General features: G+C 34.1%; 1 protein-coding gene across 1 annotated transcript in view; it reads right to left on the reverse strand.

Annotated features, from left to right (window-relative positions):
• Positions 1 to 15,212, reverse strand: part of LOC150089240 (solute carrier family 12 member 2-like) — a 253,122-nt gene that overhangs the window by 138,012 nt on the left and 99,898 nt on the right. Inside the window, exon 11 of the mRNA XM_090389918.1 lies at positions 6,980 to 7,081. Coding sequence (XP_090246044.1) covers positions 6,980 to 7,081 — 102 coding nt within the window. The remainder of the gene's footprint in view (positions 1 to 6,979; positions 7,082 to 15,212) is intronic.

Consider the following 15,212-nt stretch of genomic DNA (forward strand, 5'->3'; position numbering starts at 1 on the left):
AAAAAAATTCCGACATAAATAACGAAACAAAATTTGTCTTCTTGCGGTGTGACAGAACACAACAATCAACATGATGCACTTAAACAAACTATAAACATTTGGTCTCTCTTTTTTTTTCTTTTCTTCGAGCAATGGTGTGAAGACAATGGGGGTTGCAAGATATTAGGCAAACTAATCTCCTAATAACAACTTATAACGCCACTTCTTGTTGCTTATTTATGACTTGCAGAACATCTATTTATACCTATTTCAGTTATTACTTGAATTTTATCATTTCTGGTTGATTTTTTTATTTTTTTATTTGGAGTCTTGAAGTGTCCCAGTTAATCTGATCCTGGTAAATCGAAAGTCTGTTGTATTTGAAGTCTCTTCATATGGGCATCCTTTAGCCACCCTCACCAGGCACTGTTGAGAGTTGAGGAGATATAAGCTAGATGTCTCACATAAGCCTAGTGTCTTTCTTTAGGTGTGGCCACCACATCTGAATACATACTCAGATAGTGTCCAGTCTCGAAAATGCTTTTAATAGGGCCCTCATTGACACCTGCACTGTAGAGATACTTCTTGTCTATCTGGTTCATATCCTCCTCATTTCTTTCCTTCTCTACTGTTTTTAATTTACACCCATCCCACATATGTAAATTATTTTTGGCTTCTTAAACCAAGTGCAAAACCTACTTTTGCAACACTAAAATTAAAGCTGCCACTTTCTGACCTTTGGTCAAGTCTATTGAAGTAATTTTGAAGGAGTGCTACTTCATGCTGGTCATTTACCATCCTCCCAATTTTGTCATTTGCAAAACTTTAACAATGCACATCCCGGAACCAGTACCACTTAAAAATATCTGAAACAAAGAGAGTCACAGCACTGATTCCAAAGGAACTATTTCTGAAGAGCCAAACCTGAAGTGAGCCTTAATCACAATCCTTTACACCTCTCCTGTAATTACCCTGTGCACTATCTATGGACTTAAAACTGATTGATCCTAACATGTTTTAACTTATACAGTAACATTTGGCAAGGGACTTAAGTCAAACTTTCAATGAAGTTAGGTTATTGCTCTCCTCCCCACTCCCTCTTTTAATTCTGTGCATTAAGTCAACAATGGACTATAAGTAGGATGCAAGTTTGTTTCAGTGAGTTTCAGAATTGTTTTACTACAGATAAGGATGACAAAAAGTATTTTTCCTCCCGTCTAATTGTAAAAACATTTAAACATATATATTTTGTTTCAGCTAAATGGTACCAGGGATCATCTCACTTATTTTTCAGTTTTAGGTAGGCTGTCTTCTGAATTTTTTTTTTTTTGGCAATAGATTGAATTTGGTATTAACAGTGGACTACAATTGATAACTACTTTTTTCTCTCAATCAGAAAGTTGATTTTTCCCTTCAGTTTAGGCATTATTGTTTCTGAAACAAATGTGCACCAATTTTATTTTAAACTCAAAACAAAACAAAAGGTTATGCATGATGTCTGCTATTCAATGTACATGGATTTGGCAATTTGTGTTGATTTATGCATTAAACACTGTTGTTTTATTATTATTATTTATTTTATTTTTTTCCTTCCCAATATGCCTGTTTCTGAAGTAAGCTAATGTTATAAGATTTTTTTAACATTGGCCTGTAATTGTTAAGTAGGTCTGCAGATCTCCTATTCTTAATGTCATTAGTGACTATCACCTTTTGTGCCCTTAAAAGATGGTATCTGCTCTACAACATCAACTTTTGTCTCTAGCAAATATACCCTGGTCCTATTCCACCTATCCTTTTTGTACAATATATTTCTCATTTCACTGACAGTAGAGTCACCAACAACAACTAGTTCCTGTGGGGGCAAGCACATTCTGCCTTGGGGATTGCCACTGTATTTCCTGATGATCAAGTGCAAGCTCTGGCATTGATGTGGAAAATCTTGATGGATCCCCGATTTAAATCCTTTGAGGTTCAAATATACATATTACTTAATTCAGTTTCAATTTCTTTAATTAAACTGCAGAGAATTTCTTCAGATATCACCTAAAGGTTATGCTAATTTTCAAAGCTATCATAAATATGAAAATGGCTAATTGGCTAATATTATTTGTAAACACAGTTTACAGCATATCTCTGTATAATTTCATGAGAATCTGTACATATACTGAAAATTCGTTGATACTGAACCGAAATAAATATACACATTTATATACATTCATTCATTCATTCATAGTCCCTTATCCCTCACAAAAAGAAACATACAGTAAACTCTTGTTATAATACTCTCACTTACAGTACTATCCTGCTTTTAGTTCTCTTTTCTTCTGGTCCAGTGTTCAATCCTGTGAAGTGCCACACATTTTTTTCAATGGCTATAACACCTTATGGTTTAAACACTTTCCCAAATATATCACCTTTTTGTACTTCAGGTTGAAATAAGGAATAAAACCGGATATAACTCTCCTCCCTCCCGATTTTTGACCCTGGGAAAGGGATGGTAGAGACAATGAACCAATTTTGTGGACAAAGTAAACAGAAACCTATGATGTGATCTGATTGAGGTATTTAAGGCTTTGAATGGACTGGGCAAACTCAATGCTGATAGGATTCTTCCTCTTGCTCAGGCTACACACACACACACACACACACACACACACATTCAAACTGAGGACAGCTTGAGAAGAGATGTGCAGAATGTTGCCTTTAGCCAACAGATGGTTGATTGCTGGAACAAATTTCCATCTGTTGTTGTGGAAGTTCATAGTTTAAATAAATTAAAGGAATAACTAAAACTACTGGAGGGAGCAAATAGGTGCACTACTAATGCTAATTTCCCTGTAAAATGGAAAAACTAAAACATAAGGACCTGATCAGTTCCTTTTTAAATGAAATGGAACTTACATGTTACTTTTTTTTTTTTTTTTTTTTTTGCATAATTAGAAAGCAAAATTGTTATATTTTGAGCCATGAAGTAGAACTGGAATTAGTTCATTATTTTTATAAACAATGCACGCATTGCAATCAACCTGTGAGTATATATGAGGTGCTTCAAAAAATTTCAATTTTCAACACAGTTCTCTCAAACTGCAATGCACTCTTTTCGCCACGGTGCTCAAATCCATTTAAAATGCATAAATCACTGTCCTTTTCTCTGCAATTGTCTCTCAGAGCATATATCGCTTCTTTCATGTGAAACCTTAGTGCAAAAAATGCTCCTTAAATTCTGAAAAGGGGAAGGTGGCAACAGGTCTTAGAAAATAATAGTTGTATGACAATCTATAATCAAAAGCAGTTAATCATTTTATTTATTATTATTATTATTATTATTTAATAATAATAATAAATAAAATGATTATTTATTATGAGGATTATGTCTTTCAGACATTCTACCTGAAGTAGAATGTCTGACACCACAATAATCTACAATTACAAATAAATTAGTAGAAAATCTTCTATAAGATGGTAGTGCAGAGATGGCATATTAGTATTAGTACTAATGATGCAAGAAGGCAAGTTTATATAGTATCAGAGAGAAAAAAAAAAACACACTTCCCACATCAACTTGTCCGACCCTGTTAATAATTTTTCTAGTTCTTCCTTAAAAAGGATTTCATCAACATTAAGCAGTTTGTACTTAAGCTGTGTACTTAACCACTGCCTCATACAATGGAATAATCAGCTCCTTATCACCACTTGCAAAATTTCTGTATATTATTGGCTAGTCTTCCTTGAAGAACTAGACAAACTATTGGAGGGAATGAAGAATAGGCGAAATGGGAATTTTTTTTTGGCTGATGCTGTATAAGCTTGCTTTCTTGCATTATTTGCTGCTGCTAATGCTAAAAACCTCATGAGCTGTACTAACACTGTATCTGCTCTGTTCAGAGAACTTCAATGACTCACTGCAAATTACCCCCAGGTATTTTTCCACTACTCTCAGTGTGGTACCACACACTTACTATGTCATTCTGGCATTACTGTGACCTATCTGTAGTATCTTGAATTTTTTAACGTTAATATTCAATTTCCACTTCTCAGACTGCCTAATTTATTTAGATCTTGTTGCAGTAGCACACCCTGATTACTGTCATTAACCACATTGCCAACCATAGTATCATCTGCATACATTAAGCCTGGTATGACATCATCATTCTCATTAATAAATAATAAAGACAATGGTCCTAGCACTGAATGCTTGGGGAATTCCACTAATAATATTTGTCCAAGAACAGCAGTGTCTATCGATAACCACTCTGTCTTCTTCCGCTCAATTATCCCTCCCTTTATCCATAATGGTAACTTGCCCATAATGCCACAGTGCTCAGCTTTGAATAGCATTCTTTCATAAGGAACAGTATTAAAAGCTTTTCTGAAATCTAAGTATATGATGTAAAAAATATTTTTTGCATCCAGTTGTTTTGTTACTGCTTCATAGTATTCAGACTGGTCATACAAGACTGCACCTCAACAAATTCATTACTGCCACATCATTGTAATCCTGTATTATTTCTTTCATCAGCGACTCCATTATTTTCCCTGGAACAGAAATCAAGCTACAGGTCTGTAATTACTGAGTGCAGTCCTGAGATAACATGCAAGGACACAAATTTACACATTGCAAAAGGGCACAGCCTATTGTTACTTGCTGTATTATGTCAGTTGCAGAAAAACAGGTACCATGACAAACTGTTCTGGCCTCAACTGTCCTTAGAATTAAAGGACATTTCTTTATTTATTTCATTTACTTCCTTTATGCCTTGATCCCACCTTTATGATTTGTGCCATTAAAACCCAATCAAATCAAATCCCTCTTTTATGAAATGGGGAGGCATTCACACATCTCCAGTCAAGGTTTACTGACCTCTTTTTGGTGCCTCTCTTAATATAACTGGATGGATCCTATCCATCCCAGGTGCCTTATTTATGTTTAGCTTCATCTCTCTTCTGCTTTCCTCTCTAAATGGTTATAAAATCATTTAGTTCCCTGTTAAAATTTGATATACTTCTGACAAACACATCCCTAAACAATTTTTCATGCGCAAACGTTTATACAAATATCTATTAAATTTGTCAGCAACCTGAGCAGAATCAGCAACCGTACATATGTAGCAGACCATTGTGACTCATTACTTTCTTTGTAGTGTTTACATAAATCAAGAAGTCTTTACTATTTTTCTTTCCATTCTTTGTCAGACTCCTTGTAATCTGCTTAAGGACCCCGTGCATTTTTTCCTCTACCATGAGTCTCATCACTTTGCATGACATCCATTTAAGTGAACAGTATTACTAAAAGATACTTTGAACAGTATCTTTTAGCTAGTATGAAAAGCCTAGTTACTTCTCTGAATGCTTCCCATTTAGAATTTGCTCTTCGTAACATCAGTGGGACCAAGTGATGATGTTATCAAGAACAAATAGATTTGAAAACCCTTGCATTCACCTTTACAAAGGCAAAAGCCCTTCCTTTTGCCCCGGAGAAGATAGTTATATCTTTAATTAAATCTCACATGAATACACTGTGATTACTTCTACACAGTGATTCCTTTATATGCAGATTCTTAATGAATGAAGAATCACTGCTGATAATCAGATCAAGAATATTGATTTCACTTGTTGATATCATGCTGTTGTAGAAAACAATCATCCAATAAATCCACAAAGGTCTTGCTTCTCTGCAGGTGACCAACTCACAAATATGAGTTAATATCCAGGAAGTTAAAATCCCCCATAAGGCATTCTGATTTCTGCCCCCCCCCCATTTCCCTTTATAGTTGTTCATTACACTCATCACAGTCATTAGGCCTATAACTCCTATTCTCATTTTTGTTTCACACTAAACTGACTGAACACTGCACTAACCACTCATGTCAATTGGATGCACTGTCTTATAATTAACCTGATCTTGTCTCTCTTTTCTGTATATATTGTAATTCCCATGCATCCCTTATATCAAAGGGACACCATGTCTCTGATATCCCCACAGCATTTGACGACTTGAACAGCATTTCAAATTCATTTACTTTGCTCCTGGCATTAATATACATTCAAATATACATGCACCTTTTTCATTCTCAGTTATTCTAACACAGCCCACATATTTACTTGTTCTATGAGAACTCCCAGCAGGCCTTATAATCTCTGACATTTTGCTATCTCTGATCATGATCAACTAGTCAATTACAAAGCACATTTTGGTTGATTGCAGAGTGCACAAAAATAAAAATATAATAATTTTCTGAAGATTGCCAGAAATCATGATGCAAACTGAGCCAAAACTAAAGGTTTAAAAAAAAATGAAGGGGGGGGTAGACATCCAAAACACTTTATACACAGGGATGGTGGCATAAATATATATTTTTTACAACTATACTCTTAATTTATAATTAATTAATCATGCAAATTGAAAGAATATCATACTAGAGAAATACTGAAGTTCAATAACATAATTCTAACAAATACTTAACTTTAATTATTTCTGTTTTTGGTGTCTATCTAGTATAACGGGATTCCTATTAGAAGGTTAAATGTTCTGTCTAATGGGAACCCTATCGTTTCTGTTCTTGATTTTTGCAAAAACCAAGAATAGATATAAATTAATTAATGGTCATTTAAAATATTACATATTCTAAATGACCACATCATCAATAAATTAATGGCATAAATTAATTTATTCATCTCTCATAAGGAAGACGATCATCCTGTATTCCAAGGATATATTTATAAATGACTAATACAAGATCAATATACAAAACAAAATCTTAAAATAGTTCAAATTCAAAAACAGTTAAAGATTACTTTTAATCTGATTTTACTATTTTTTCTAACTATTTTCAATTTAATATTATTAAACATACTCTTAAATGACATCCATAAAATAAAAAAATAAAAAGAGAACTCCAAAAAAGTTCTGGGCAAAATCTTGGTCATTTAAAATATTACGTATTCTAAATGACCAAGTCATCAATTCAGTTCAAATCAATTACTACTGTACTTTACTAACCTGGAGATTTCACTAGAGATGCATGAAAACAGGATAAATTAATTAGACAATAAGCAGCCAAAAAAAAATTGGATATCAGTGGTGCAATATGGTTAAGCTCACCTACAAGAAAAAAAAAAATTTAAATTCCAACTTCACTACATGATATTTCAAATTTGTTGCATTGCTAATAATGTTAAAACAAGAAGATAAAGATATAGAAAATTAATACCTAAAAGGCATTCTGTCATTTTGGTCTCTGCTTCAAATTATACAGAGAATTTGAAGCACTCTTTTCTTGGAAAAAACTTTTCTTCAATGATTTATGTAGATAATGTAATTTCAACAATGATTCCTCCTGTTTTTTTTATTTTTGAACTGATATTAAAACATATGTCTACTAATTATTTGATTTGATTTTACTTTTGAGCTAAAGCAAATTATTTTCTCTATCTGTCTGTTTCAATCCTCAAAATATCTGAAAAATCTTACTTCTCTATATCACATTATTTTGAATATTTAAGAAGTAAAATATATCAATATTTTGTTTTTTATTTTAAATTATAATAGTTTTCACACACATACCTAACAATATTTAGAAATAAAAATCCAGTAGAGTTTTAATGCAGATTTGCCTTTCAATTGTGATGCAATAATGGAATGTTTCTTGATTAACTCTTTGGAGGCTTTTTCTTCAGTGTATCAAAAGACAGTTCTTACTGTGTGTTATGTCTGTATAAATGTGGGGGTTGTGGGCCAATATGCATGCTGAAGAACCTGGAATAACAACTCATAGGTGACACTCTACTCCCTCCATCTGACTTCAGCTAATTACACTTCCAAATGAAAATGCATTAAGAATTTCTCCAATCTCCACAGAACCTGAACCCAAACCCAAACCCCTCCAAACAAGAGGTACATAGCAAACCCACTTAAAAGTACTTACTTTTCCATTTTTTATTTATTTATTGTTTGGTTCAATTATCACAAATGAGACAATTTCTTTACAAAGATAATTTAACTCTTAATTCTGCTTATTTAAATATCATATCAAAAGTCAAGCTAAGAATAGAAAGGAAAACTGATAGATGAAAAAGCATGAAAAAGTATTGCCTATGTGAAGTACCTATCATAGGAGAAACTACACTCACTGATATTTTAATGCACACCCAGTACAACACAGATGTGTTCCGATTAGATGATACTAAAACAGCTAAATTTTTGTTAATTTTTTCAAAGCTAAAATTTGGAGCTATAAGCTAAATAATAACTATAAATAATGACTATGGAAGTGCTGGCCATAGCCAAATATAAATCAGGGCAGTCACACACAATGAACACCAGACTTCCCCTGTTGAACTTTCCTTGCAATGTGGCACTTAGGCAAAATTAAAGTCACTGGTGATCAACACAATGCAGGCTCTCTGGATCATGTGACTGCTCATGATCAAGCCTTTAAAAATCCTTGTTCTTCCAGTGCACATCTTCATATGGCAATGACAATGATAACCTCAAAGACATGCTCTCTCACTGTTTTTATTTAAGGTCCCCCCCCTCCTACTACTACAACTGGATGAGAAACATTTTCTTATGATATATATTTCATGGAGATGGTACTTTATCATGCTTTCCAATCTCTCAATTTTCCTTTCTTTTCCTAGTTTCAACCTTCCATACAGAATATAAATAAGCAGAATTAAGAGATGAGCTATCTTTGCACATTTATCTCATTTGTAATTGTTATCTTAATAACTAGAAGCCATTTGGGCTATAATTCTTTGTTTATCCAATTATATACAAGCCTATTAAAATGTTTGCATCATGAGCTCTTTTAACAAGAAAAAATATATATATTAATCAAAGTATTATTAAAATATTTATTAGCATTATTTATTATATTTTATTAAAGTATTTATAAAATAAAATTCAACATAAACATGTAAAACAAAATATTAAAAAAACAAACGTTTTTTCACCTTGATTTGAGACATCTTAAAAAAATAAAGTAACTTAAAGTCATTTTAGCAATGGCATTAGTAGGGCATATGATGCAAGAAAGCAAGCTTATATAGCATCAGACAAAAAAAAAAAAAAACCACTCTTCCCATTTCACCCATCCATTGACTCCAAATGTTTGTCTAGTTCTGCCTTGAACTTATTTAAGTTTCCACTGCAACAGATAGAAGTTTGTTCCAACTATCAACCACCTGCTGGCTAAAGGCAAATTTCCACACATCTATTCTACAATTATCTTTCCTCAATTTGAATTAATGCCCTCTCAGGAGAGTAATCTAAGCAAGATGAAGAATCCCATTAGCATTGAGCTTGCTCAATCCATTCAAGGCCTTATACATCTCAATTAGATCACCTTGCAGGTGCCTAGTCTCCAGAAGCTGCAATCTGCAGGACTTAAGCCTTTCTTGGTAACACCAACCCTTTTGTTCCACTCACCAATCTCGTTTCCCTTCTCTGTACTCATTCCAGCAGCTCTACATCCTTGCTAAAATGAGGTCTCCAGACTGTATACAGTAGTCAAGGTGTGGCCTAACCATTGCCTTATACAAGGGGACAATCACCACCTTATCCCTGCTAGCAAAATTCCTGTATATCACTGACAAGACACCATGAGCTACTCTTGCAGCCTTTTTGCACTGTTCAGAAAACTTCATATCTGCCTGCACAATTACCCCCAGGTCCTTTTCATTTTCCACCACTATCAGTGTAGTACCGCAGAGTTCATACGTTGCTCTGGGGGTTACTGTTTCCCATATGTAGTACTTTACATTTGTCAATGTTAAACTTCAGTTGCCACCTCTCAGCCCATCTGCTCAACTTTTCCAGATCTTGTTGCAGTAGCATACTATCATTAGTATCCTTAACAACCCTGTCAACCTTTGTACTGTCTGCAAACTTAGACATTAACCCTAATATAACTTCATCAATATCATTGATAAATACCGAAAACAACAATGGGTCCAACACTAAACCCTGGGGGACTCCACTAATAACATTAATCCATGAAGAGCAGTGTCCATTGATAACCACTCTCTGTCTTCTCCCACTCAACCATCCTTTTTCTATTGTAGCAACTTGCCCTTAATACCATGCTGCTCCAATTTGTTCAGTAGTCTTCCATGTGTCACAGTATCAAAAGCTATCCTAAAATCCAAGTATATGATATCAAAATTATTCTTTGCGTCCAATTCCTTAATTACCACATCATAGTATCCAATGAAATTTGTCAGACAAGACTTCCCCTTAACAAACCCATGCTGTGTCTGAATTATAACTGCAGTCTTGTCTAGATGATCCTGCATTGCTTCGTTAAAAAGTGACTCCGTTATTTTCCCTGGAACAGTAGTCAAACTAACAGGTATGTAATTACTTGTGTCACCCTTTGATTCCCTTGGTGAATTGGGGACACATTTGCACATCTCCAGTCCATGGGGACCTCACTAGAGTCCAAGGAAGCTTTTATAATTCCATAATATAAAAATTCCATAATTATTTCCAGAAAAAGAAATAAGCTAAGGATTTCCCTTTTTCCTTTGCTGCCACCTTTAATATAACTGGATAGATCCCATTCACCCCAGGTGCTTTCCTTATGTTTAACTTCAATAATTTCTCCTCCACTTTGCTCTCAGTTATTACAAACACATGTAGCTCCCTGTTAGAGTTTGATAAACTTCTGGCATTCCCCTCCTTGAATAACTCCTCATGTGTGAATGTAGATGCAAAATACTCATTCAGTTTATCAGCTTCCCGAGCATGATCATCAATAGTCAAACCATCTATGTTAAGTGGACCAATCTGATTCATCAGTTTCCTTCTAGAGTTTACATAAAGTAAAGAACTCTTTGCTGTTTTTCTTTGCATCCTTTGCCAAAGATTTCTTGTAATCTGCCTTCACTTGCCTAATCTCCTTTGTGACTTGATTACAGACTAGCTTATATCTGCCATAGGCTTCTGTGTCGCCTGATAATTTATATGCATCCAATGTATTTTTCTTTTCTGCCACAAGCAACATTAATTCATCTGGTATCCATTTAGGCCTAAACCTTGAACAGTATTTCTTAGTTGGTACGAAAAGTCTAGTAAGTACTCTCCAAGATTAATTCCCTGAAGGCCTCCCATTTAGAATTCACTGTTGATAACATCATCAGTTGATACCACTGTATACAATTTAAACTCTTTGAGACCACTGTAGTGAAGCTTACGATAGCAAAAACCCTTACCCCCTGATGGCAGTTACATCTTTAAGTAAATCCCACATCAGTACACTGTGATCACTGCCACCTAGTGATTCCTTTATCCAGATTCTTAACACACGAACAATCACTGCTGATAATCAGATCAAGAGTATTACTTCTTGGTTGCCTCTCGGATGTTGCTGAAGAAAACAGTCATCCAGTAAATGTGATGACTCAAAAGTCTTGCTAGTGACCAATTCACAAGTTCCAGTCAATATCTGGGAAGTTAAAATCAACCATTATAACACAATCTGATTTACTGGCTGACTATTTCTCTGTACAATTGCTCATTATACTCATCAGATTCATTAGGCCTAACACACACTACATTGAATTGCATTGTCCAATTGGATGCACTTCCTTAGATTTCATGTGTTTCTTAACTAACAGCATAACCCCCTCCTCCCTTCCTGTCCTAGCTATCCCCAATGTACATTTTGTACTCTCCAAATTCCAATTATGCACTGCTCATATTCGTGTGGCACTACGTCTCTGATATCCCAACAATATCCTTGACCAGCACTTTAAATTCATCAAATTTATTTATTATACTCCTAGCATTGGTGTACATGCAACTATACAGACACCTATTCTTACTCTTAGTTAGCCTAACACAACCCATGTATTTACTTATTCCATGATGACTCCCAGCAGCCCTTGAAATCCCCGGTACCTTGCTTTGCTGGCTGCTGCTCATGCCAATAGATGCAATGCAAGAATCACTTTCACAATATTAACAACGCAATATTTTTGCATTTTAAAACCAAAATAAATAACATTTTATTTGACACAAATGATTCTAACTGCATTTTGTTATTTTTTTTTTTTTGAAAAGACTGAAATTATGTTCATCATGTGCAGATGGTGAGCATGTTTTCAGTCATTTTGGAGAGAATATCAGAACTTTTTTTTTGTCTAACCCCAGGGGCTCATAACTGGTGAGTATGGGCTTGGTAAACCCAGGGTCCTGACTGAGCTGGATATCATCATTCTTCTCTTTCTTGGTGATTCCCTTTTACACACTCGCACTCTCTCTCTCTCTCTCCATAAGCTTCAGGCTTCTTTGTACCATATAACTAATAATAATAAAACACTGGCTAGCTGATTCTGTTTTGCATCTGTAGAAGAAATATCATCCATACAAAGAGTTATAAACTGCTTCTGAATCTCTCCACATATGAAATGGAAAAGTTTTTTTTTTTAATTCTGGAGGAGGTTTAGAAACCTATTCTGAAATAAAATTGTTTCTCCAAATATTACTGGAGATAACAATACTCCGGTAAGATGCATGTTCCTAATATCTCCTTGAAGTGCAAACTTTGGTGAATTAATTGAAAACATTTCAGGAAATCCATATAAGTATACAAATCATTAAAATGTAGCTAACACAGAACACTAAAATGAAACCCACATAGTAGATCACCACTTGACATAAATGATTTTTTTAGTGTATTCTATAATAAAAAAATAGGAGCAAAGCCAGCAAATGGTGGTTTTGAAGATTATATATATATATATATATATATATATATATATATATATATATATATATATATAATGTGTATATATATATTCAGGAGGTGCAGATTTTAAAAGTCTAACACAGGTACGATCATTCTTTCTCTAGTTTCCATAAAACAGAAGAAACAAACTAATACGACTGGTGCACACAAACTAATGAGACAAACCTTAGAGAGTAAAGTAAAAAAATTATACAATTAATGCCTGGAAATCACTGTAAAAAAGCAAAAAAAAAAATGCTTATTTCAGAAAAAAATTTTCTCATAGAAAATAATACAATAAACATGCTCCATATGTAGCATACTCAGTGGTTTTTTTTTTTGTAAGAAAATAGGTGCCGGTACTCATTCTTTGCCATCAGGAAAAATTTTAAATTAAAAGGATATGAAAAGTATTCTAAAATTTTTTTTTTTTCCTGATGCTGTCACTTTAGTAGTAATGTTTTTAGAATAAGAGCAACAGATTAACACAGTTTATTAAGCATAAATTTATTATTCAAGTATATAAAAAAATAAGTAAAATGTGAGCAAAATAAGCAAAAAATAATAATATAAGTAAAAATAATTTCATAATAAAGTTTTTGTAGAATATTCCAAATTTTTATTAAGTTCTCATTCGACATCCTAAGCCAGGGGTCGGCAACCTTTTTTGAGTGAAGAGCCATTTTTGATCTAATTAAAAAAAAAGAGAGAATCCGAAGAGCCGCACCTCAGCTCAAGCTGGGAGGAGGAGGGGGGGGGCGAGAGTTTTTTTAAGAAATAGAATAGAGTGGGAAGGTGTTTATTAAAAATAATATATTTTGAAATATTATTTATTAATACTGAAAAATGTAACAAACATCCAATTAGGTACAAATTAATGTGACTTTTGCTAATGAACTTCTTGAGCAAGTGTCTCTCAACATCATGCGGGTATGTTGTAATTAAACATGCTCACATTGTTCACACGACGGTTTCTTGATTTATTTTTAATATAGTTCATGTTCAAAAATATTTACTCGCAGAAATACATCGAACCAAAAACTGAGATAAGTCCAAACGCAAATATTTTTCAATTTATATATGAGTCCGGTAAGCTACACCACGCATTGAACACAATTCAGTTTGCATTTTAAACTCATCTTTTGCGGTCCATTTGTGCAGAATTGCAATGGCAGCCTTTTGCCTCTCCAAATCCAAATCCTCAATTTCAGTTTTAAGGCATTTTAGTCTTGCCTCCACATGTCCTTGATTTTTAAGTCCTTTAACTCCATTTCAAATTGTGCTTCATGTGAGATGTAAAGTTAAAGAATCGCAGTTACGTGTTAAAAGAGCTGCATGCAGCTCGCGAGCCACAGGTTGCCAACCCCTGTCCTATGCTGACTTCTTTTCTTCCTCTTTGTGTGTCAGTTGCTGAATGACATTTCCGAAGCACCCACGAATCGATATATTTTGATGGATCGCGGGTCAGTGGTGGGCCTACAATTTTAAGAAACTGTTTTTGTCATCAACGAAGCGCTGGTTAGGCCGGCGATCAGATTCGTTTGTGAAAATCCTCGTTCATATTCACTCGATGAAATTGGTATCATACTCAGAGTGTTGATTAAATTCTTCAATTCTTCTGAAACCTTCTTATCAATTAGGTATCCCCGAAATCCACCTCTTTCATTTAACCATAACCCAATTGACAATTTTCTAATTTCACTTTCACCAAATGCCAACAATTCATGTTTAGAAGGATTAATACCTTCGTTGTCCTCATTTTCTGTTTCTTGTCATCAGTATTGTCACTAGTTCTTAAATTTGAATTTTTTCTTTTCTTTTCTTTTTTTTTTGAAACTGTCCAAAATGTCGTGTCATTCAGATATTCAGGTACTGTGACCATGTAAACAGAGATAGGAAAAATTTACGGAAAAATGTGGATAACGCACTTCTGCCAAACAACAGATGATTATTTGTCGAGGTAAAAGAAAATCACTTTTCTAATTCTTGAACGGGGAGTTTACAGTTGATTCACAAAGGTACCCAATCTATGGCCCATGAGGAAAGTGAACTAAAACAGCATTTTAAATTTTGTTAATTATCAAAAAAATTCTCATTAAATGCTTTGTTCAGTAAATGTAATTGTGTATTGTACTTAATAAAAGTTTCGAATATTTTCAATTTTACTTTTACATACGAGATATGGAAAATGTAACACACTAAAGAAATCTTAACTTTTAATTTTTTTGAATATGGCCCCTGTACGGGAAAAGGTTGGACACCACTGTAATAGTAGAAGATGGGCCAGAGCCCATTGGAAATACACCTTGATCTGCTCACTTTTGACTAGTGCAACTCCTCCGTATGTGGGGGTGGTCGGAAAGGTTTTACCAGGTACCACTAAGTTGCAGAATGCTTTAGTTCTCTTAATTCACACAGCAGGACTAATTGCCTAAATTGCCTGAAGGCCAGAAATGCGAACCGAGTTAATTCTCTCCTAATCTGTTCGCTATATGAAAATTT

Source organism: Mastigoproctus giganteus, chromosome 2 (assembly GCF_048544385.1).
Source record: "Mastigoproctus giganteus isolate SK-2022 chromosome 2, ASM4854438v1, whole genome shotgun sequence".
In the NCBI taxonomy this organism is placed as follows: Eukaryota; Metazoa; Arthropoda; class Arachnida; order Uropygi; family Thelyphonidae; genus Mastigoproctus; species Mastigoproctus giganteus.